Source organism: Cololabis saira, chromosome 3, assembly GCF_033807715.1.
Source record: "Cololabis saira isolate AMF1-May2022 chromosome 3, fColSai1.1, whole genome shotgun sequence".
NCBI classification, from domain to species: Eukaryota; Metazoa; Chordata; class Actinopteri; order Beloniformes; family Belonidae; genus Cololabis; species Cololabis saira.
The window spans coordinates 23879683-23903803 of NC_084589.1; the positions used below are offsets into that span (position 1 = coordinate 23879683).

General features: G+C 37.0%; 3 protein-coding genes across 4 annotated transcripts; all 3 read right to left on the bottom strand.

Annotated features, from left to right (window-relative positions):
* Window positions 1-1612: 1612 nt before the first annotated feature.
* Window positions 1613-3984, bottom strand: malsu1 (mitochondrial assembly of ribosomal large subunit 1). The gene is made up of 4 exons (XM_061718339.1): window positions 3643-3984; window positions 2430-2605; window positions 2257-2338; window positions 1613-2073 (listed from the first exon to the last, which is right to left on the bottom strand). The coding sequence occupies exons 1-4, from the start codon at window positions 3935-3937 to the stop codon at window positions 1919-1921; spliced, it is 708 nt and encodes a 235-aa protein (XP_061574323.1). The 5' UTR covers window positions 3938-3984; the 3' UTR covers window positions 1613-1918.
* A 1561-nt stretch (window positions 3985-5545) lies between these two features.
* Window positions 5546-10255, bottom strand: smpd5 (sphingomyelin phosphodiesterase 5). 2 transcript variants are annotated; one of them, XM_061716688.1, is made up of 9 exons: window positions 10069-10255; window positions 7872-8584; window positions 7395-7772; window positions 6962-7037; window positions 6701-6841; window positions 6508-6597; window positions 6342-6405; window positions 6064-6223; window positions 5546-5912 (listed from the first exon to the last, which is right to left on the bottom strand). In XM_061716688.1, the coding sequence occupies exons 2-9, from the start codon at window positions 8469-8471 to the stop codon at window positions 5817-5819; spliced, it is 1605 nt and encodes a 534-aa protein (XP_061572672.1). In that variant the 5' UTR covers window positions 8472-8584; window positions 10069-10255; the 3' UTR covers window positions 5546-5816. The 2 variants fall into 2 exon arrangements, with proteins under 2 accessions (XP_061572672.1, XP_061572671.1); XM_061716687.1 differs by having other exon boundaries at window positions 7395-8584.
* A 4870-nt stretch (window positions 10256-15125) lies between these two features.
* On the bottom strand, window positions 15126-23740 carry grinab (glutamate receptor, ionotropic, N-methyl D-aspartate-associated protein 1b (glutamate binding)). The gene is made up of 7 exons (XM_061716689.1): window positions 23582-23740; window positions 21617-21926; window positions 20332-20435; window positions 17950-18150; window positions 17451-17579; window positions 17209-17352; window positions 15126-16114 (listed from the first exon to the last, which is right to left on the bottom strand). Exons 2-7 carry the CDS (start codon window positions 21903-21905, stop codon window positions 15962-15964), a joined length of 1020 nt encoding a protein of 339 aa, XP_061572673.1. The 5' UTR covers window positions 21906-21926; window positions 23582-23740; the 3' UTR covers window positions 15126-15961.
* Window positions 23741-24121: the final 381 nt, after the last annotated feature.

Sequence of the window (24121 nt, forward strand, 5' to 3'; positions counted from 1 at the left end):
AAACATGCCTTTCTCTTATGACTGTAGCTTTTTTTCTCAACATAATCCACGTACTTGTACTCCTAGTCATTATTTATTTGAAAACTTGTGTAAATTTACTTTTTAGCCCATCTTTATGTTTAAACATTAGTGTGAATCATTCCTCATTTTGGGACAACATGAGTTCAGATGACACAACTTATGAACACCAGGTTCTGTCAGGCTCTCCACGGGCATCATCTGCTTCATTATATTTTCACATTTAGTTAATGTTCTGACAATAAGTCAATGATGTGTGATGGTCATGTGGCTGAGCGTTATGAGGGTGCGCTTATGTGTGTGCAGGGCGTCATAATATTTTTGCATCTATGAGCATATTTAGCTTTCTGGACACTTTCCATTCCAACCATTTCAACCATTTCCATCTCTTGGAAGGTTGGAGTTTTAATATACCAAGGACTGTTAACACACTTGAACGGGCTGTAGTGCTGACCGACTTACATTGTCACTTCACTGGATGTGACAGTGTGTTCTGGGTAAATACATCTCTCAAGTAATAGTTTAGTCATCAACATCTCTTTTTTCCTGTATGAAGCATTTACCTTGTTTGAATTGGCTGAAAACATCAACTTGAATGGTCTGTTTTGGTGACCCTCTTTCGTTTAAGACATATAATGTCCAAGAAGCGTACCGGTTGCAGACATCAAACTTGTGAATGTGTCAGTAGGTTCTAGACAAAAAAGTTTCTGTGCAGCTTAGACAATTTAGTGGTGAACTTAAATTATTCAATTTCACAAAACTTTAGTCAGTGTCAGATATAACTAATATTAAAATAGTGATATTTTAAAGAATTATATATTATTTATATAAATTTCATTCAAATTAACTCTCAAGTCTATTTACTGTTTTGGTTGCAGATGAGTTCAAACATTAAAAATCCCCTCATCAATCTGTGACTGCAGGTGTTTGCAGAAAGACTGTTACTATCCAGTTCCTCTGTAAACCGCTCTCTTTATCTGCTGGTGGCAACAAGATGAATTCAGAACAGTTTATATTACTGACATATATAGATTATATATATATATATATATATATATATATATACACACAGTATAATTGGAAAAATCTGAATTTAACCGCACTTAAAAACTATATGCTGTGCAAAAAAGTATTAAATTATATGGTAATCATGTAAACCCAAGGTTTAACAGAATATGGAAGAAAAACAACATATTCAATGCTGAAAATTAAAAATGTATTCATCTATTTTAAGATATGTGCTCACTTTGAAGATTATGGGGAAAGGATAACTATTGAAGCAGTTCTCCACCAGCTAGGCCTTTCTGCATCAGTGGTCATTCACAAATAGGTATACTGAGTTTCAAAAAGGTCCCTATTTGACTTTCAGGGAGAGATAAAAAATAATTCTCTGATGTGATCAAACAAAGATTAATCTGTTAGCTAAAAATTTGATTTGATCTTTTGAGGAAACCAGGCACAGAGCATCAGCTCATTAATACCAGCCTTGTAGTTAAAACATGATTATACATTTGCTCAACTTTCCCCATACTGTTGATAGCCATTCCTTTAAACAGCAAACGATAAATTAAAATAACAGATATGAAGAAATTACGTATTCAAATAATTTATTTTCAACCATGAAAACATGATGAAATAGATATTCTTCAAATTCAGATCATTTATACATAGACAATTTTATTTGACAAACCAAGTAATTCTCATCGGTGTTAGGAAAAGAAATGCATGTTTATAAAATGAATCGATATGATGGAACAGTGATTCCTAATTTGTATCTAAACAAGGGACACAGTTTCACATATAGGTAACAAAAGCAGTAATTACTATCCATGAGGATAGTGAAGAAAACATCCAAAGTTCGTTTGAAGCTGTTAAAACTAAGCACAGCTTAGATGATTTCTCACTTTGTGAGTTCAAGATCAAGTATGAAGTCTTCTGGTAGCTTCTCAGCAGGTATCCTCTGCAGCTGTTCATCATAAGCACGGAGAGTCCAGAGTTTCTCCAGTTCATACTCTTCTCTGGTCTCTTGCAGCATGAAGTGAACAATCATATTACCTGGGGGGGGCAAAACACAACACATGAACACACATGTCGTCTTTCCTGTTTATTTCTGTTCTGTGTTACGTGCTGCTGTGACAAATGAATTTCCCCTCGGGGGTGAATAAAATCTACCTCACCTTACATGAAAAACACAAGTTGTATAACAGCATAAACTATACACTTGTAAAGGGGACCTACCAAAATCAATACACATCCAGTCCTCTGCATCCTTCCCTTCAATCTTCACGTTTGGATCACTATCTTTCTTCATAAATTTGTACTGGAGGAAAAACATCTTTAGTGTTTGCTTCAAAAGCAGATATAGGTTGCATGTTAAAACATCTAACAAAGATTGAATAAAGATTTATTACCACTTTGATGGCATACAGTCCCATTGCACGAAGGTGTCTGGGTGAAATACCACTGGCAACGATAAAGTACTCTGAATATGCAACATTCTCTGGTACTTTAATCACACAAATGTCCACAGCATTTTCCTGACGGAGTAGAGACACCAGGACGTCGAGGTTGAAAGTCTCTGGAGATCCTGGGAAAATGAAATATTTGATGTAAAATTTGGAAAGAGCTGAATGGTATTCTTCGAGTGCTTTGAGATGATGTTTGTCGTGTCTTGATGCAATAAGACTGAACTGAGTTAAATTATTTAACTAATAAAAGGCACGTCAGCAGTATGTGGTGATATTATTGCTTAAAAAAAAAAATGGTACTTGTACCTAAATATATACTGCTAGGTGTCATAATTACAATTCATGGTTGCATCTTCCTTCATCAACACCAGAATCACGCTCATCGTTCACAAAATGTGGCAAAGTAGTATGAGTTATCAGCATTATTAGGGCACTTGCTTTAAATTATTCTGAAATCTCATTTAACCCTTGTGCTGTCTTTGGGTCAAAATGACCCAATACTTCTATCCTTCTTTCCTCCTGCCATGCTCTCTCCTTCCTTCTTCCTTTCCTTTTCCTTCTTTACTCCTTTTTCTTCCTACCTCCCTTTCGTCATTCGTTCCTTTATTACCTTCTTTGCTTTTCTTTCCTTCTTTCCTTATTTTCTCCATTCCTACCTTATTCCCTCCCTTCTTTCTTTCCTTTTCTCCATTCTTTCTTTCCTTCCTTTCATCTTTTCTCCCTTTCCTACTCCCTTCCTTCTTTTCTCCTTTTACCCTCCCTTCCATCTTTTCTCCCTTCCTTACTCCTTTTTCTACTTCCTTCCTTCCTTCCTTCCTTCCTTCCTTCCTTCCTTCCTTCCATCTATTCTCCCTTCCTTCATTCCTTCTCTTCTCCCTTCACCCTCCCTTGAACCAAAGACAGCACAAGGGATAAGAGAGATGCACGGGGGGGGTTAAATCATCAGGTGTGAAAGGTGAAAGGTCTTAAACCTGAATTATGGTGCTGCGTTAAATCGACGCAGAGCCTACGCCGTAGGGTACGGCGAACAATGCGCGTCGCCGCGTACCATACGTCGTAGGCTCTGCGTTGGTGTAACGCGGAACCATAAACCAGCCTTTACTGTGCTGAACGTACGTTTGAGAATAACTACGGTCTCAAAACAAAGGCTACTTACTCCGACTCTGGGGTCTACTATGTCTGCTGTTGTCGTCCATTTCGTAGGCTGTGTCTTCAAACGTGTCTGAGCTCTCCGAGTGTGTTTTTTCACCAATGTCAGAGAAACATCTGTGAGTATCAAAGCGACACGGGAGCCGCCAGGACTGTTGACATGACGATAAATGTGCATTAACGAGATGATGCCGAGCTGTACGTAACGAGCTCAGGCCTCTGAACGCACCATTATGTCCTAATAAACTACTACTCTGACACACCCGCGACACTAATATTCCTGAGCGACAGAAAATACTCATAGTTTTAACTTCAGTCTCGCAAACATGCAAAACACGAGTCCAACGAGGGCTGAAAACAGGAAGTGGCTGTTGTCCTTGGCTTTTGATTGGCTCGTTAAGATTCCACGTGGTACAAATACACCAACGCCGCCCCCTATCGGTGATAAATGGTACTGACCTCAGAATTCAGAATCTTGCAAATCGATACACAATCAATTCAATTTAGTTAACGAGGAGGAGTGTGAGAAACAAATAAAATAGGGAAAAAGGTATATTATACTTGCTTAAGATATGTTTAGATATTTATGTGGATATTTATGTAGTATTTGTTGAGAGGGATAGTTATAATTATGTAATACTGTATATGTTATATATTTATTAGGTATGTAGAATATATATATTTATAGGGATATTTATGTAGTTTATATAGTGTATATTTATATAGATTTATATAATATTTGTATTTTCTATATATTGATATAATATTTATGTAATATTTATATTTTCTATATACTTATATGGATAATTGTGTAGTAATAGGCATGCTTACGTAGTATTTACATAGACTATAGGATATTGTGTACATATAATATTAACAATAATGTAAATTCATAGTTATAAAGGGGTAGGAACTAGGAAAAAGTGTATACTTCTTCCTACTCCTTTTTTCGAACATATGTGAATATGAAGACGTTACTGTTTTTTTTTTTTTTTTTTCTATATATACATGTTCGAAATAAAAATTAATTCATTCATTCAATTTGATGTTTGATCCCAGCCACTGATACTTTTTTAGTCTATTTTATTAGTTTTAGCCATTAAAAAAAAGCTGAGCTTAAAATTATCATAGAGAACCTATGTCAGAGCCATTTCTATACTTTTATCATTTGGAGCTGTTCTGTTTGACAGCTCTGCATATTTTACAACCGTAATAATAAAAAACAGCAATAAATTCTCTTTCTCATTACATATATGAATTAATCTGCTTGCAGCTGACTTTGGGGGTGCCTTGACCAGATCTTAATGAGATCAAAGTTTACCTACAGGTTTCTTTTTCACACCTTATTCTCTTAAATGGAAACTTTTCTTCAACACTCAAGGTAGTTCAAGTTGTGTACTCTGCACAAAAAACAATGCTGGTTACTGTTACTGGAAACAAAATTGCAACAAAACTTAACTGAAAATATACTTCAGGGTATAGAAAATGTTTTTAATGGAGTAAATGAAGTCTTGTACCATATGATAAAAAAAGGCATAATTTCACATTTATATTTGGTCAATTCTGAAGAGTAAAAAGTATAACATTCACCTTTTAAAGGTGAAAGATATTAAAGTATGAATCATTAGAAAATGTAAATGCTCAATTAACTTAAAACTAAATACCAATAATTAATCAAATGTCTAATATTTTACAATAAATGGAATTGTTTCATATATTCAAAATGCCTGACTATGATTATTTATCATGCCCTGTAATTTTTCCAGAGCAGCAAACATTTTTATTTTATTTTGTCTATCTTTGACATACTGGGTAAAAAGTTTATGCAATAAATGATGTCAGCTCACCGTGTAAGAGAGCAAATAGTCAGATAAAGCATTATGTATATGTTAAGTGCAAAACACATGGAATAAAATTAATCATTTGATTTTATTTCTATAAGAAAAATCCTAAAAAAATATATTTTTACAAAATCAATACAATATACTTGAACAGTACTACATGTAAAAAATTGCATACATTATAAAACCTCTATAAATCCATAAAAATAAATTGTCCGGTCAGTATGCAGTTACTTACTGACAAATTCAAGTTTATAGTTTCAAGTATGGAATTAAAATCTGTACAGAAAATAAATCAGTGTACATTTTGCTATTTAAAAAAATAAATAATTGTCATTCATCAGTCAGAATCTAGAATGACATTTAGTCTCAAGCCCACAGGTATATGGTCCGTAAGGCCCGCCAGCTGCGTTATGAAAGTCACCTCTTCAACTTCCTAGATGGAAAGAAGGTAGCAGAAGAAAAATACTATTAGCACTGGTCCTATTTGCAAATATTATTGAATTAAAAGTTTCGTCATTTTAAAGGACTCTTCAAGCAGAAGCAGTTGAGAACTGAGAAAGGTAAAAATAAATTGGTATTCATACTGTTCGGCACTGCTTTGAAATGGAGCTTTGTCGGTAGAGGATGTAGTCGATCCTACGTCCAATCCACGGCTGACCAGGCTCGGGGTACTCCAGAGGAGCGCCACCTAAAGGAACAGGAGGGGAGATGTACTCCTTCCTCTGTGCCTCGCTTTCCAAAGTGCTACAAAAACAAAAACAATACATTGTTAATGGTCATGTCACGAATAAACAAAGTGAAGCTACTTTGTTCTCATCATGTTAGTCTTGCTGCACTGCAGACAGGAGAGATGAGAGAGTACCTTTGGAGATTTTCTGGGGTGTTCACATCATCTTCATACAGAGTGGGCTGCTCCAGGAGGGTACCTTTAAGAGCAAATGAGAGTTATACCCTATTTTGTCAACATTTGGTGTATATTTCAACTTTGTACATATTTGCTCCCATTCGATTGTTTTATTTGTACCAACCAATAACCCAGGGCTTCTCTTTTCCAGGTCCTGCTCTGCAAGGATCTCTGTACTCATCAAAGAGACTGTGATTCTGTTCCAGATGATCATCTAATCAACAAAAAAAACACGCATTTAGAAAAAAAAAAACCTGATATACTTTTTAGAAAAACACAAAATATTAACTTTATAACAGCAGATTTTTAAGACACACCTGGCGAACAATTGTCAAAGTTGAAATCACCGCAGAGCACATCAAAGACAACCTCCTCGTCGGGCTGTTTATTGGCAGCCTGAAAATCTCCAATCCACTTGGTGACCATGTTCAACTGCTCACAGCGAATTTCCCCTTCACCTGGTAAGAAAGCATGGAGAAGCTATTAAAAGCATGGATTTAAAAAAAATGTTATTTGCGTGTTAAAAAATATCCAAAATATCAAAGAGTAAATTAAATAAATAAAAGATGATGACTTGCCCTCTGGTGCATGAAGATGAGTGCAATTAAAAAAGCCAACCATTTTCTTCTCTTTGTGATCCTGCCCGATGAGCACCTGGGAGTTTCAAAAACAATCATTGAGACTATAACAAAAGCATTAGTTATTTCAACTGATTTTATGATTCCAACAAAAAGAAAAGCAGAAATTGGTATTATTTTTTGACACCTTTCTTACAGATTACGAAGTTTAATCACTTGATATTACATGTTTCTTACAAAATATATAATTTAGGTGTTCACACCTCAATCTCTCAGATACACTTTCCTCTGTCAGGACACAAATTAGATATTGTAGCAGTACTATAGAGTGAAACTGTGAGCATAATTCTTTCTGTACAGTGAAGCTCAAGGTTTCATTGACAAAAATGTATTTATGAATGAAATGTCAAAGTGCAGACTTTAAAAAAGGCACCTTGGCAGAGAGGAGACCCTTGGCAGCCAGTGCGTCTTCCCCACTGCTGTTGGGAAACCAGTGGTACTGGGCCTCCAGCACGGGGAATCTGCTAGCAAGGAACAGTCCACTGTTGAAGAACTTAAAAGAGGAACATCTGCACGGCGGCTGGCAGGCATACACTCCAACGTCATACAGTATGTGCCCAAACACTGGCTTCAGAATACTGGTGAGTTTCTTTGCAGCTCTCTTATCGAACACCTCCTCCAGGCACAGTATATCAATGTTGGCTGGAAACAACGACGACACCTCCCAAGGTACATCATCCTGCTGATGGAGACCCTGAGAGAGCAAAGCGCGGGGAGCCTTCCTGTGACCTGAGCCGTGCTGGTTGGAGTTCTGATTGAAATTGCAGAGAGGATAAGGTGTCTCGGCCAAAGATGCTTCACTATCATCACAGGGAACGGGTGTTTCATTTGATTCAGAATGTTCACTTACTGGTGGTTGTGACTGTTTATCTGTGGCACCTTGTGGACTTGAGTTGGGTGTGGGGACAATGTTGTTAATGGGGCTCAGAGTACCACAGCTGCTGGGGGAGTCAACATAGATCCTGATATGGGGTCGACTCACACCCTGCATAATGCACTGACCAATGGCAGAAGCCCGATGCTGAGTGTGACCCAGGTTGTTAAAACGAGCCAGGCTGTCTGGCAAAAGACAAAGGTTGGCAGTGGCAAATCCAAATGATGCCTTTCCTGCCACCTCGAAGCCCCTGTGTTTCTCGGCCTCTGGTGAGGATGGCGCCTCCCTGTGATAGTAAAAAGGCCTACGGCAGGCCTGAAGGGGTGCCCAAAGCAGAAAGCCAAGAAATGCCAAAGGTGCTGTTGCAATAAAAAGAATAAAGAAGAATATGGAACCAAAGAAGACCTTGAGGGGGTGGGGGGAGCATTTCTGCTCATCTCGCTGGGTTTGCTCTGCGGTGGTGGACTTGCACACAGCAATGATGCGATCAAGACACCAGAAACAAGGCAGGATGAAGGCCCATCCCACAGCATGGATACCAGCAGCAAAGCAATTTGGAAAGGGGGATGACTGCATGGTCACGGCTGTCTACTGTCTCTAAATAACAAGTAGAATAAACACCATCTGAAAGTCCACTTCTGTCCTCATTCCTGAGGACAACCTCGTTCTCTCATGAGCTCCAATATACACTAAAACAAGAGAAAGAAGTAAAACTGTTAGACTTTATTCTTTGAAACCACAATCAACACACATGACGTGAGTTCCCAGGAATAACAAGCTCATTGACTTCATGCCTGAACATGCAGTTGAAGCTGGAAAACTTGAAGTAATAGTCGGCAGCTCTTGCATTACACTGGTATTGTGAGCTTCCCAGGGAACAACAGACTGGCTTAAAACATGCTGATACAATCTGTCATTATCACTCCTAGAAGAGGCAGAGAAACGAAAGTACAGTGTAACTACATGACACTGGAAAGAAAAAAGTCTGCCTGACCACCACACCCTTTTTTTTGTATTTACACATGAACTACACTGTCATACAAGCAGAGGTGTCAAGTAATGAAGTACAAATACTTTGTTACCTTACTTAAGTAGAAATTTTGGTTATCTATACTTCACTGGAGTAATTATTTTTCAGACGACTTTTTACTTTTACTCCTTACATTTTCACGCAATTATCTGTACTTTTTACTCCTTACCTTTTAAAAACAGCCTCGTTACTCTATTTCATTTCGGCCTTTAAAAAAACTATCCAGTTAAATTGCTCCATCCAGATAGAGTGAATTTGGTTGTGGTTGTTTCAGATGTTCTTGTCCAGTTTTGTTCTTACATCCGTTCCCTCAGATTCCTGCAACTAAACTTGGATGTACATTCCAATAAAGGTTAGGATAAATGATAACATGCCTCTGAAGTTTGACTTTTTGCACCATTACAATACTTACAGGTAACTAGTCATCATATCTCCTGCTCTCTGAAACACATGTTAATGCTCAATAGTACACATATATGGTTCTTTAATATATTTGCATTATACTAAGATGCATTAATTTTCAATGGCTTTAGTCTTTAATGGCTTTTTCCCCCTTACATTACTTTTACTTTTATACTTTAAGTAGTTTTGAAACCAGTACTTTTAAACTTTTACTTGAGTAAAAAACTTGAGTTGATACTTCAACTTCTACAGGAGTATTTTTAAACTCTAGTATCTATACTTCTACCTGAGTAATGAATGTGAATACTGAAGACACCTCTGCATACAAGTGGAGGCTGAGTCACAAGCTTAACCATTTTTTTTCTAAGCTTGTATTGCTGCATATTTATATTCAATAATAAGAGATGTTGTTTGTTCTACAGTTTTGTACAATTAATTCACACTACAAACTCATTGTTTCTTACAATTACGACTACTTTACAAAATAGAAGTCATTTGTGAATTCAGGTGAATTTCAGCAAAGGTACTCCCATTGATCGTGAAAGCTTATCAGTTTCCCTTAATAACTATTCACATACACTTTTGAATGCATGTATCGGTGTAGACTAATGTTTCCAGAAGCTGGCTGCATGACTGTAACCCGAGGTCATTTAGTTGGGTCTTAGTCCATGTTTTGTAAAGTGTGTGAACATTTCAGTTCCACCTGTCACCTGCTAACTTAAAAGACTTAGCTAATCTTACCTTAGCACGAAAACTAGGACAGTCCTCCCAGTCAACCATTTAGTGATCAGTCTCCTCATGCATTGTTGTTTAATTGATTAATTATTACATTTAATTCATAGGTTGTAACATTTCCGGTGAGAACCAACAGACTTTATGGCAGAAGACCGATAAGCAGAGCAACAAATGTGTGAACCTTCCTACTCTGTGTTCCGTGGCGTTATTAAGCCACGCCTTAAGGCTGATTTATGGTTCCCCGTTACCGACGCAGAGCCTACTGCGTAGGGTCCGCGGCGACGCCGGTACGGTGCGCAACGCCGCGTAATCTACGCCGTACCCTACGGCGGAGGTCTGCGTCGGTGTAACGCGGAACCATAATTCAGACTTTATTGGCGTTGCCATGACGCTGGTCCTGTCTGACACGTAACCTGCAGAAACGCTGACCAACTTTACTGTATGTTGCTCTTGTCTTCCACACAGAGGTGTCAAAAGTATTCACATTCATTACTCAGGTAGAAGTATAGATACCAGAGTTTAAAAATATATAAAAAGTATCAACTCAAGTTTTTTACTCAAGTAAAAGTATAAAAGTACTGGTTTCAAAACTACTTAAAGTATAAAAGTAAAAGTAATGTAAGGGGGAAAAAAGCCATTAAGGACAAAAGCCATTGAAAATGAATGCATCTTAGTATAATGCAAATATATTATAGAACCATATATGTGTACAATTGAGCATTAACATGTGTTTCAGAGAGCAGAAGATATGATGACTAGTTGCCTATAAGTATTGTAATGGTGCAAAAAGTCAAACTTCAGAGGCATGTTATCATTTATCCTAACCTTTATTGGAATGTACATCCAAGTTTAGTTGCAGGAATCTGAGGGAACGGATGTAAGAACAAAACTGGACAAGAACATCTGAAACAACCACAACCAAATTCACTCTATCCGGATGGAGCAATTTAACTGGATAGTTTTTCTTTAAAGGCCGAAATGAAATAGAGTAACGAGGCTGTTTTTAAAATGTAAGGACTAAAAAGTACAGATAATTGCATGAAAATGTAAGAAGTAAAAGTAAAAAGTCGTCTGAAAAATAATTACTCCAGTGAAGTATAGATAACCTAAATTTCTACTTAAGTAAGGTAACAAAGTATTTGTATTTTGTTAGTGGACACCTCTGCTTCCACACCAACAATTTAGCATTTCCTAATAAGAGTCCTTACACCAGTAAACTGGACCACATTACATCGGTCCTGAAATCACTACACTGGCTTCCAGTGAGTCAAAGGATAGAGTTTAAAATCTTACTGCTGGTCTACAAAGACCTGAATGGTCTTGGACCAAAATACATGCTGGATCTGTTAGTTCCTATGAAGCTCCCAGATCCCTGAGGTTCATCTGGATCTGGTTTGTTGTGGTTCCCAAGAACCAGAACCAAGCAAGGTGAGGCAGCGTTCAGTTATTCTGCTCCTCACCGGTGGAACAAACTTCCTGTAGACCTGAGGTCTGCTCCAACTGTAGATCCTTTAAATCAGGCCTAAAAACATTACTGTTTACTGAAGCGTACTCTTAAATTAAATACTTACCTGCTGTACTCTACTGCCCTTACTTTTTAACAACTTGTGCTTTTTATTATTTTACCTCTTTTCTTATAATTTTATTTCATTTTATATGTTATTTACTGTTTAATTGTGTCTTGCCGCTTTTAATGTTGATGTAAAGCACTTTGAATTACCTTGTGTTGAATTGGTCTATACAAATAAACTTGCCTTACCGTGCCTATATATTTTGTCAGTAAGTAAAATAAAGTACCCTATCGTGACATAAGATGAAAGTCCTGCACTTTCACTTCACTATGAAGCTCCTTTCCTCACCACAGAGGAAACCAACGCCCAGAAAGCACAGTTAAAGCCTAACTCTTAAAAGTTCTGGCTACACCTACAGAAACAATCAAATATTAACTTTTGAAAGTAATGTTTCTCCAATTTAAGACAATTTTTTTACTCTAATAAATAACTTTTTTTTTCACTTAGGAAATGCCACCCACCCCTCCATTATCTATATCTGCATAATACAATTTAGGGTAATGGAGATCTGCTGGAGCCTGTCCCACATCCCTTGAGGTAAAAGGAAGGGGTACGTCTTTGACAGGTCGCCACGCCATGTATAGACAAACAACCACACACAGTCACACTCAGTCCTATGGGCAATTTAGAATCATCAATCTACCTGATATACATGTTTTTGGGTGGTGGGAGGAAAAATACCTAGAAAAAACAAAGCACAGGAGGAACATGCTTACTCCACAAAGCCGACACCCTCAGCAGATGCCGGTATTATTGCTTTTTTTAAAGATATAACATGCAATATACTATTAGTGTACCACTGACTTAAAGTCACAAACCGTTTCAGTTTGTTTGTGTTTAAAATAGCATGAGAAACCTTAAATGTCTTATGGTTTATTAGCTTAGATGTTGCCGGGCATGACCTACTTTCAGAAATGTGTATGTGATGACTGGCATTATTTCTTTCTTATTTTTAATTGTATACAAGATCTTATTCACACAATACTCATCATTTCTCATCATTTATTAAAACTGATTTCCAGTTTCCAAAGATGGAGCAAACTCTGCAGGGCTGTTTGGATGTGTTGACTACCAGAAAAGGAGTGGCTTTCTGTCCTTTGTTGCCATGTTGCAGAGACAGGAAAACAGAACCAGCAGGTCTTTCTGAAGCTTTCTTGGTGCAGTGGTCTCGATGAGCTCCCTCAGAAAGTCTGGGTTATTGTAGCCTTGCATGCAATTTTCATGGGGCCTCTTCCTCAATATTCCATAAGTGTTGACAATAAATTCAGAGAAACAAGGATGAAGTGCTGGTTTGTACCCAAGCAGGCTCAGCCTGTCCATGAGGTCTTCATACGTTTGAGTGAGATGAAGCTGATAGCCCTCATCTACCTTTCCTGTCAGAGGGTGGGTGCTAACCTGCAGGAGAGTTAAAATAGATTTTAGTCTTCCCTCTAAGTTTTTAAGCCATTGGTTTTGAAATGTCGTAAAATGAGGAAACTGGGCCTCAAGCACGGGGAATCTGCTAGCAAGGAACAGACCTACAGCAAAAAACTTCATATCCTAAATCTTATCTGTCCACTGTCATGTCAAAAAGTAATTCCCATACCAGGCAGAATGTAATAATTGATTAGTTCTTCATCTCTAGGCTATCAGTTCGAGAGTTCTTTCTGTACCTCTGTGATCTTCCCTGCTATATTACGCACTGTGAAACCATAGAACCTCTTCTGGGCCTTGAAGACATATGACAGTATCCTCATATCCAGCTGATATGCAATCTCTCCTAGCAGACGTGGTGGATCTGCAACGGAAAATTTGAAATGAATACAAACAGCATGAGCAGCATTTTTCCTGCTCAAAAGCTGCTGCGACCAGGTCACCTGTTGCACAAAGAAGAGCATCACTCTGGCTGCTTTGAAGCCCCTCGTCTGTGTCTTTGAGTGCAGAGATTTGGAGGAAAGACTTGAAGTCAACGGGAGATGAGGTACGATGATTTTCTTTAGATTTTGTTTGCTTCAAGTCTCTCCTGAATTGCTGCTCGCCGAGGGTGTTTGGCCACTGAGAGGATGTCTGTAATCCTGAATCTGAGCAAACAAAGTCCTTTTAAATTATCTTTGCAAGTAGAAACTCTGCTTCACACGTTGCAGCAACTCTGACTATGTTTCAACCTTCTCGAGCTCATCGTCATGCCAACCCCAAACAAAAATATTGAATGTGAATATTGTTTGTTTTACTACAAAAACATACAAACAAACAAAAAAAAACATGACAGATTTGCAAAAAAAAATTGATTTCTTAAAACGCTGAACGGGGTGCCATCATTTCCCCCATCCCTGTCCGTAAAAGTTATATCAGGATCTGTTAATCAAATGAGAAAAATAATATCTTGCTGGGGCATCGATGTATCTATACAAACTGGAAATATTTTAATTTCCAGAATTCATACTATAAACACAAAATGTTAACTCGATTAAATGTTAATGCATATAACCATGGGTGTAGATCCCGGGGGGGACGGGGGGAACATGTCCCCCCCAATTTCTGGAAACATGAATTGTCCCCCCCAATAAAAATACCCTAAATTATTCAAAATTGAACAAATGTATTTTCAGACTTAATTGAATATGTAGAATATTTATTAAAAATATATTTCTAAAAAAATAATACATCCACAGTACATTTTGAGGTGTACAGAATGAAAGCAATGGGTCTTTCTTTTTTTTTTTTAGAACTGTTTACCACCATAACTGTGTTAAAACATGATCGGTTAGTTTAAACAACTTGTTTAGGGCTCCATATTTAATCCATATATCAATTGATCGTGCATAAAGTAGTCCCATAGGATAAAAGGAAGATGGTGAGAAGAATTTGAGATGAGTAGACACTACATGCCCAAAACCATTAAAATTATGATTTACAAATATAACAGTTAAGTAAGCAGTGACACACACTGTTGGCTGTTTAGGACAAATAAACATGAAAGGTAAGCACAATGATTCCCTGTGCAGTATTTTTTGGCGAGCCTTTACCAATTCATGGCATGGTATGAGTTGCATATTGGCAAAAAATTCAAAATTAAAATCACGTTGGTGTTCCCCCCCAATCCTGACATCGGATCTGCACCCCTGCATATAACCTTCATCCAGGAAACCACATGGGTTTACAGAGTCTAAACTGAATCAGCGGTGCCACATGGTGGCTAAGAGAAGTACATGAATTATAAAAATGAGAATGAGTCAATAGAAAGTACATACCTGTTGATTCGTGTCGAGTGTCATTGACGGTGCTCATCATCCTGTCTTTCAAGTCCATATTTTCCTTGAGCAAACCTAACATTGACTTCAAATGAACATTCTCCTCAATGAGACTTTCATTTTTAGCTGTCAAATGTGCAGCAAGTTGCTCCAGGTTCATTATTAGGCTGCAGGAGTCACAGAGCCCTAAACCCACTGAACCTCCCAGACACCGACAAAAACATTTAGGTTGAATCAAAACAGAGCTGAACTCTAGAATATGTTGTTTTTATTTAATTTTTATTCCGTACACAAAAGGTCAGACTTGAGTTTAGAAAATTTGTCAAAAATTAAGTCAGTTAATTGAGACAGTTAATTCCTGACAGTACATAGAAATACCACATAAAAAGACTACTTAATAGTAATGAGTAAAAGAGTGTCATCACTATTTTTATTTTTTTTCCCTTTTCCTTGTTGCCTTGGAGACTCTGGTTATGATTTAATTCACTGGAATTTATTTATTAGCCCTTCTCATTTCTTTTAGCTTTTTCCTAGATTGCAAAAGAAAGACATTAAATCAATTTTGACCCTGAAAATAGTGGTTTGACAAAACAATCCCAAAATTAATTGGACAAGATTTCTCCAGTGCAAGTGAACAAGGTCAAGTCACACATGTAACAGATGAAAATCATAGCTGATAATAAGCACATGTGCCATAACACTTTTTTTCTTCTCATGTTTATTGAAGAAACTCCTTATGATGATGTGTGATACAACTGAAAGCCCCCGGAGGGGGAAATAAAAACAAACATCGAAATGAAGTTTCAAGTTGGGATTGTTTTGTCATCTCTACGTCATTTAATGATTTGTGTGGCATAAGGTACATCTTCATAAAGCAAAATACACTTTTATACATCAAGTTATATACATCATAAAGAATTCAGCAATCAACAAACCTACAAATTAAGACCACCACTTTATCTTATTGTGTAAAACACTACAATAAATGAAGCAAAAGCAACCTGTGACCATGGAATGAATACAAGCTCAATAGTAACATGAAATTATGATTATGGACAAGAACTTAAAATTTTCTGTTTGATCTGTCACAGCCCCTGCTCAGCCTCCTCTTCCTCTGCCGATGATGGCAAGAATGTAGAGGAAGATGTTAATGATGTCTGTGTACAGGTTCAGAGCAGCAAACACGTACTCTTCAGGGCTCAGGGCCAGCTCCTTGTTGCCAAGCAGCAGCTGAGTATCCACCGCCAAGAACTGTAAAGCAGAAAGACATTCAGAACAGGTCAAATCTTTTGATGCCAACTGAAAAATACAGGGAAATCTGTTAAAATCTGGTTTCTAACATGTTATCCATTCTTTGAATATAATAATGGGTGTATCAGTCTTTAAGAAGAATCTTTAATCATACTGTATTACTATGTCTTTTTTTCATACATTATATGCAACCTAAAATGTATTGAAGAAATCACATAAGCTTTACATTTATTTAATTCAAAAGCAAGATCTCACTGCAGACACATGACGCTGTTACTGTGATGATAATAATAATAGTAATACTAATAATAATAATAACAACAACAATAATTATTCAGATCTTATGTCACATGTTTCTTTTGTAACTGGTAGCTAAAACAAAAAATGGTATTTATGTTTTATTTAAGATGACGACAAGGATCAGAAAACTTGACTGAGCTGATCAAATTTCTTTTTAAGGGACTGAGTGGTGTTTAGGCTTTTCTGCATCTGAGGAAGACAGAAGATCTTGTACGATCCTTTAAATGCTTAACAAAAAAATAAGAAGAAAAAATGAAAAAGGACAATTTGTGCTACATTCCACCTTAAGGGAACACTGTTTAGTGTTCAACATTATAGTCACATTGATGAGTTGAAATTTGAATTTGTAAAGCTGTAGTCAAATGGGTATCTCCGTTTACAAACTATCCTTATTTTTCCTTTTTTAAATACTGTCATAAACAACTTACTAATCCAGTTATTGTAGTTTATCATCTAGTAAATGTCCTTTGTGTAATGGTTTTAATCAATCAAGGAAAAATCCTCACAGCCAAAATCTGGGATTTGTAAGAAAACACTTCACAATAAATGGATCTAAAGGTTTGAAATGGAAACTATCTGAGCTTTATTCGGGGTTTTAATATCCAACAAAACCATGATTACTTGAAACAAAAGTATAGTTAAACCTGGATCCATGCAGTGGGTTTAACTGACAGATTTCGATGCAACATTAAGTTAAATTATGTTAAACATTTGTCAAAATTAATTTAGATTTTGCACAGTTCTCAGAGAAAACCACCTTCTGATATAGTAAATTGTTTTTTTTCAGAACTTACACAAGTGAAGAGTAGCGCTCCCAATCCAGCATACACAATCTCCAGAATCTTGTTTTGGATGAAGATGCAGAGGATGCCAAAGACAATGAGGACAATCAGACAGACGAAGAGCACACCGTAACAGGAGGTGAAGTCATATTTGGTCTGCAGGGGAAAGATGACAGCAGTGTTAACGTTAATTCTTTATCAGAGTAGGATTTATGAACATGACATACATGCAGGAGGCAGGGACAAATACAAACCTGCAGGGAGAAGATGACCACTGTGAAGCACACAAAAGCTGTGATGCCCACTGCCATGATGACTGACTCAGTCTCATGGAAGCTGGCGATCATTCCCACCATGTAGGACATACTGACAGTCAGGATGGACTGAAAACACAAAATAATATATCAGCACTTGCACTTGCATTTGTTTGTATGATGTTCAATTTCCTGATATGAATCTGTGGTACATCATTTTAGTGGTTACAGCAGTGATATATGATGCTTAAATCAAACAGCATACTGAAAACTTAAAGTAGTTAAGTTTTTGTGCAAGAGAAGTGTGAGATATTTCTTTACCAAATCCATCATTAAAACAGAGTTTAACAGCAAATGCAACCTGCATATTTTCCACAGCACAAATTTGCATATCTGAAGGCCAAGGCCTTTCATTACTGAAGTTGAAAAACCACTTCTGCGTTCTTCTACTGCAACTTCCCCAGCTTGCATTTCCTATTATAACAAAAGTAACTCTTACCAGAGCAACCAGGTTCCAAGGGTGTTGTCGGCGAATGCTCCCACAGCAACTGATAGCTAAGACTGACACAAGGAACACACCATAGGACAGGAAGTACATCCAAATGTTCTCCCTGGCAAAGACGTTGACCTCATCCACGAAGGTGAAAACAGCCACAAAAGCAAATGTCACCAACAGCTGGGCACTCAGCACCAGGAATACCTGGAAGGAAAAGCAGAGAAGGTAGAAGACACACATAGTAATATACAAGATGTACGTATGACCTTCAAGTTGTATCAAAGTTCATGATTAAATCCATGTAATTTTGGTTTAATAAAAAACAACAACAACAAAACACCTACAAGAGCAGGGGAAGATAATAGGTTCACAAACAAAACACATATTTTGGAAAAGGACCCAGAGGGGAGGTTGTGGGTGCTTTTTTATGTCTGTGGCCAACCACAACAGCACGTTTATCCACAAACTATTACTTAAGAAGTCATCCCGTGATTTTAATCTAATTTTTAGGAAAGTACAAATGGATGCTCAACATCCAGGTATATCTCAAACATCTACCCCCTCTTATGGATTAAGTGATTTCCCAAAAGTTAACTCCATAACAGAATATAACTGCTGTTGACGAACTTTGCAACTAATCATAAAAGAACTAAGCTGATTTGATGAAGGGCGCTAATATTTCCTTGACCATCAATTCAGTTTAATTCAATTCACACTTTATTAGAGACACATCTCAAGAAGAGGTCCATAGTACCATAAAATTATACATACAATATACACGATATAAAAGACAACAACATACACGATATAAAAGACAACAACAACCACAATCCAGAAGACTTAAAAACAACAGTGACACAAAAAGAAAACAGTCGGTGCGTCCGAAATGCCATACTAAAAGGAGTATATTATAAAAAGTATACTTAAATTGAACACACTTGAGTAAATATCAGTAGTATGCATTAATTCGGACGTACTATTCAGAGTGCACACGTCACTTCCTGCCGTTGGGAGGAAGTGACGTGTCACAGCAGCAGTAGCAGCGCACCGCTCCGCTATTTCCCGTTTATTCTGGCCGAAACAAGATGACATTATATAATATTATTATATACGAATATTATAATATTATATAATAATATTATTATACTTATACCGCTGCATTGCATTGTGGGAAGTTTCTGCTTAGCTAGTGTCCATCAATCCACACTAATATATTTCTCCGGATTGAGTATGGATAGCACATACTATTGAGTACGTACTAATGTTTCGGACGCACTAAAAAATCTCACATACTGTTTTTGCATACTCATAAGTGTGGAAGTATGCAATTTCGGACGCAGCCAGTGTCAAGCGCAAGTGTCCAGACATGAACGCCAGTGGTTCCACAACATACCTGTAGATGTGAACCTGACTGAGCTGAGTGCAGGATTCGTTAAGCAGGTAATAATGCTATTTAAAGAGTTAAATACTCTACATATAAATTTATATATCAAATTCCATAGCACAGCAGCACAGGTTGGTACTCCAACACTAACAAGCAGATGACCGGCACTACAGCTCCTTGGGACTTTAAGAAGCAGCCATACAGTCATTATAAGCCACCAGAGGTGTCAAGTAACGAAGTACAAATACTTTGTTACCTTACTTAAGTAGAAATTTTGGTTATCTATACTTCACTGGAGTAATTCTTTTTCAGACGACTTTTTACTTTTACTCCTTACATTTTCACGCAATTATCTGTACTTTTTACTCCTTACATTTTAAAAACAGCCTCGTTACTCTATTTCATTTCGGCCTTTAAAAAAAACTATCCAGTTAAATTGCTCCATCCGGATAGAGTGAATTTGGTTGTGGTTGTTTCAGATGTTCTTGTCCAGTTTTGTTCTTACATCCTTCTCCCTCAGATTCCTGCAACTAAACTTGGATGTACATTCCAATAAAGGTTAGGATAAATGATAACAGGCCTCTGAAGTTTGACTTTTTGCACCATTACAATAATTATAGGCAACTAGTCATCATATCTCCTGCTCTCTGAAACACATGTTAATGCTCAATAGTACACATATATGGTTCTTTAATATATTTGCATTATACTAAGATGCATTCATTTTCAATGGCTTTTTTCCTTAATGGCTTTTTCCCTATTACATTACTTTTAATTTTATACTTTAAGTAGCTTTGAAAACAGTACTTTTATACTTTTATTTGAGTAAAAAACTTGAGTTGATACATCAACAGGAGTATTTTTAAACTCTAGTATCTATACTTCTATCAGAGTAATCAATGTGAATACTTTTAATACGTCTGTAAGCCACAGTGAGCCCCTGCATGCTGCTTTTCCTTTACCGACACCACAAGTGGCCAGTGTATAGGGATGCACCATACCTTTCTAATGAAGGCTCTTCGGATGGTCTTGTTGTCTAATCCAAAATCAAAATCTCCATTGTCACAGAACGGTGGTGGAGCTTCCTCGTTGTAGTAACCATCACCTTCAGGTGCAATGAAAACACACTTCATATTACTCATATATCACATCACCAATGTACTTCAGTTGTGGTCAGTACTCGAGTTGTAAAAAAAAAAAAAAATCAGGGGGGATGGTGGATTTTATCATATGGGGACAGAGAATTTGTGCTGATTACAAATAATATAATATATTACAAATAATAGCACTGACCAAAACACCTGCAGAAATACTGCAGGAATGACATAGCAGCAGTTAAATGCAGCGTTCTGTAAGCTTTAAATATCCACTGGGCTTACATCAAATACATCAAAACACAACAATAAAAAACAGTTTTCTGAACTTATCAACATGCCTCTGTCCTTCACAGGATAAGTAAAATGGATCACTGCAAAAACTCAAAATGTTAACAAGAATATTTGTCTTATTTCTAGTTAAAATGTCTCATTTTAGTAAAAAATATCTCATTACACTTAACACAAGACTCATCACTGGAAAAAACCACAATTTTTACCTGTTTCAAGTAGATTTTCACTTGAAATAAGTAGAAAAATCTGCCAGTGCAACAAGATTTTTTTTTGCTTGGAATAAGAAGATAAATCTTGTCCCACTGGCAGATTTTCCTACTTATTTCAAGTGAAAATTTACCTGAAACAGGTGACAATTGTCACATTTTTCTGGTGTTATTTTTCTGGTGATGACTCTAAATGTTGAATATTTGTCTTATTTCTAGTTAAAATGTCTCATTTTAGTAAAAAATATCTCATTACACTTAACACAAGACTCATCACTGGAAAAAACCACAATTTTTACCTGTTTCAAGTAGATTTTCACTTGAAATAAGTAGAAAAATCTGCCAGTGCAACAAGATTTTTTTTTGCTTGGAATAAGAAGATAAATCTTGTCCCACTGGCAGATTTTCCTACTTATTTCAAGTGAAAATTTACCTGAAACAGGTGACAATTGTCACATTTTTCTGGTGTTATTTTTCTGGTGATGACTCTAAATGTTGAAATAGCAGTAAAACCACATTCATTGATGAAATGACATAAGGGATGGAAAGGGGGGATAGCAGTTTTACAGGGGGGAGGATTTTGACTGTTTTTATTTCAGGGGGGGATACCATCCCCCTCATCCCCCCTCAACTCGAGTACTGCTCATATATCACATCACCCATGTACTTCAGTTGTGGTCACTGTCCCTCACCAGCGTAGCTGTGCATGGCGGCCTGGCTCCGCGGTGCATAGGGCGGGGGGCAGGGGTTCGCGTAGCCTCCGTCGTAGGGACTCGGGGACATCCCGTAACTTCCAGGGACTCCCCGTGCAAAGGCAGCCGGCGGCGGGAAAGGGGCGCCGGCGGGCGGACCGGGAGCCCCGGCCATCCCCGGGCCCGCCACCTCCGGGGCAAATGTGACGGGAAATGTAGGGTAGTCGATGAGAGAGGGCTGCGAGGCTCCCACCGCCATGGGGGAGTACACGCTCTTGTCGGAGCTCATCCCTGCCTTCGTGTAGGATTACTGCAATACAAAAATGATCAATCACACCAAACGTCTTCGGTTTTTAGGGAAGTACACATCCACGGTGATGGTGATGGTTGATAACTTGAGAAAGAGAAAGCGTCCCGTAAGTCACGTGACGGAGCCCACTTCCGGGAATTTTTATTATTATTTTTTTTTTTAACTTTATTAGCAAATCTTGCTATACAAACACCAACATTTGGTTGGTGTCGGGATTTGATGTACTCTTTAAACTCAAGTATTTAAACTCAAGTATTTACATTTGTGTATGTGAAATGTGCCATACAAGACAGGTTTATAATAAAATGTCATTTTCTTCATGGACAAAATAAAATATCCCACTCCTACAGTCAATTGAGATGTTTATACACTATATATTGTTCAAATTGAGACCAGAAATGGAAAGATCGAGCACAGTGGTAGAATAAATGAGTTATGGTTTCTGGTTCCAAGTTGCAAAAAGTGCAGTTATTTTCAATATTTGAGGAAAAAAAATAGAAAAATATCCATTTGTTGTAGCCTGAGATTATTGGACACATACAATGATGGAGTAAATTATAAAAATATCTAGTATGAATAAGAAGTCATAATATAGATAATGCAGGTAACAGTCATAATAATAACAATAATTATAATAAAGATGAGTAAGTAAATAAATAGAGAATAAAATAAATACATAAATAAATAAAACAGGTATGAGGAATAGAATCAGAGCATAAAAAACAATAAGGAAAGGTCAAGACAGTTATAAATAAAAGGTTAATCAGAGGATACAGGGGAAAACTTTTCATAGTTGATTAAAAATATAGGCTATTGCTTTTTTTTGTTGTTTATCAAATAAAGACATTTAATGCGAGAATTTAATTCTAGTAGAAAAAGGGGCAAATTTAGGAGTAGCACCAGCAAAGTTTTGTTTGTGAATAAATAATTTAGCGTAAATAATGATAAAATTCAATAGGTGTCCAAGAGCACGATCTTCAGGATAATCAAAGTAACAAATAATATATTTAATGTTAAGTAAATAAACAGATTTAGCAGCATTGAAAAAATGAAACTCAAGATCACTCCAAATCTTTTGGGATATGTCACAGTTGAAAAAATAAATGCAGAGATGTTTCTGTTTCGTTGTTACAAAAAGTACAGGAGTCATTAACATCTGTAAATGTAGCAATTATACAGTTGATAGGGTAAATGTGTAGAGTTTTGAAGTGACTTATTTTGCTTTGACTTCCGGGGAATATCAAACACGATCAGCGGAAACGTCATCAAACACTTCTGTTTCCAGATATGTCACAAATCCGTCTAACCTTGTAACTCTAATGTCGGCACAACAGTAATAGTAGTGTGTTTAGATACCATGGTACATGCAAATGAGCAGCATTAAACATTCACAAGTCCAATAAACGCGAGGTTCATATTATAGGCCACAGATTTCACTTTGAGAGAAAAAAAAGTCCTTTAAATCCCACGTAGTCAACATATCTATATTTTCAATCTTTCAACGTTATAGTCAATCCATATTGTTTGGAGTTTTTAATTGGTACTTATGTTAAATTACGTAACTTAATGTGTCAACTTTTACGAGAAGGACGGGGAGGTTAGCCAAATAAAAATGATCGCAGTCGGAATGGTAAGTCATTTAAAACGACACTTACACTGCCCGTAAAAGTAGGTTGGAGCTGTCCCCAGGCTTCCTCTGCGATTGTATATAGACTTATTTCTTTAGTTCCTTTATTTTCAAGGCACCCGGACGGCAGGAAACTTTCCGACAGTTCACCGCACGAAAAACAGCTGCGTTCACGCAACAGAAAATGGATGGGAAATACAAGGAGAAAACTTCGAGGAAGCAGCTCGACAGGATTCACTTTTCTGTACAGTCTATATTTCTGTCTAAAAATATTTTCACGTTATTCGAAAACAAGTTAAACTGATAACATATCGTATATATGAACATATATAAATATATATATAAAAAGTATTTGCTAAGTCTTAATGAACTTGCATGATTGTGATTACTTCTACGTGACCTGAACGCATCACTACAGGAGCGTGTATTACATGTAAACTTTCGGCCTTTCTTCCTGAAACACTTATGTAAAATCGAAAGCAATGCGCTCATCAGCTTGATTCGTTTATTTAACCACAAGGTGTGTAGAGATGTTTTTCTTTTACAAAATGCGTGGTAAGAAAAAAAA

What these genes read in the sequence shown, in the direction of transcription:
- malsu1 (XM_061718339.1), bottom strand. Translation starts at nt 3,937, where the DNA reads ATGAGTATTTTCTGTCGCTCAGGAATATTAGTGTCGCGGGTGTGTCAG. An exon ending in GACTGTATGCCATCAAAGTG is followed by an intron (nt 2,339 to 2,429) that starts GTAATAAATCTT and finishes TTTTTCCTCCAG; the next exon opens with TACAAATTTATGAAGAAAGA. An exon ending in CTGGATGTGTATTGATTTTG is followed by an intron (nt 2,074 to 2,256) that starts GTAGGTCCCCTT and finishes TGCCCCCCCCAG; the next exon opens with GTAATATGATTGTTCACTTC.
- smpd5 (XM_061716687.1), bottom strand. Translation starts at nt 8,471, where the DNA reads ATGCAGTCATCCCCCTTTCCAAATTGCTTTGCTGCTGGTATCCATGCT. An exon ending in AGGGTCTCCTCTCTGCCAAG is followed by an intron (nt 7,038 to 7,394) that starts GTGCCTTTTTTA and finishes TGAAACTCCCAG; the next exon opens with GTGCTCATCGGGCAGGATCA. An exon ending in CTTTGACAATTGTTCGCCAG is followed by an intron (nt 6,598 to 6,700) that starts GTGTGTCTTAAA and finishes TTTGTTGATTAG; the next exon opens with ATGATCATCTGGAACAGAAT.
- grinab (XM_061716689.1), bottom strand. Translation starts at nt 21,905, where the DNA reads ATGAGCTCCGACAAGAGCGTGTACTCCCCCATGGCGGTGGGAGCCTCG. An exon ending in CGCCATGCACAGCTACGCTG is followed by an intron (nt 20,436 to 21,616) that starts GTGAGGGACAGT and finishes TTGCACCTGAAG; the next exon opens with GTGATGGTTACTACAACGAG. An exon ending in GAGCGCTACTCTTCACTTGT is followed by an intron (nt 16,115 to 17,208) that starts GTAAGTTCTGAA and finishes TCTGCTTTACAG; the next exon opens with TTCTTGGCGGTGGATACTCA.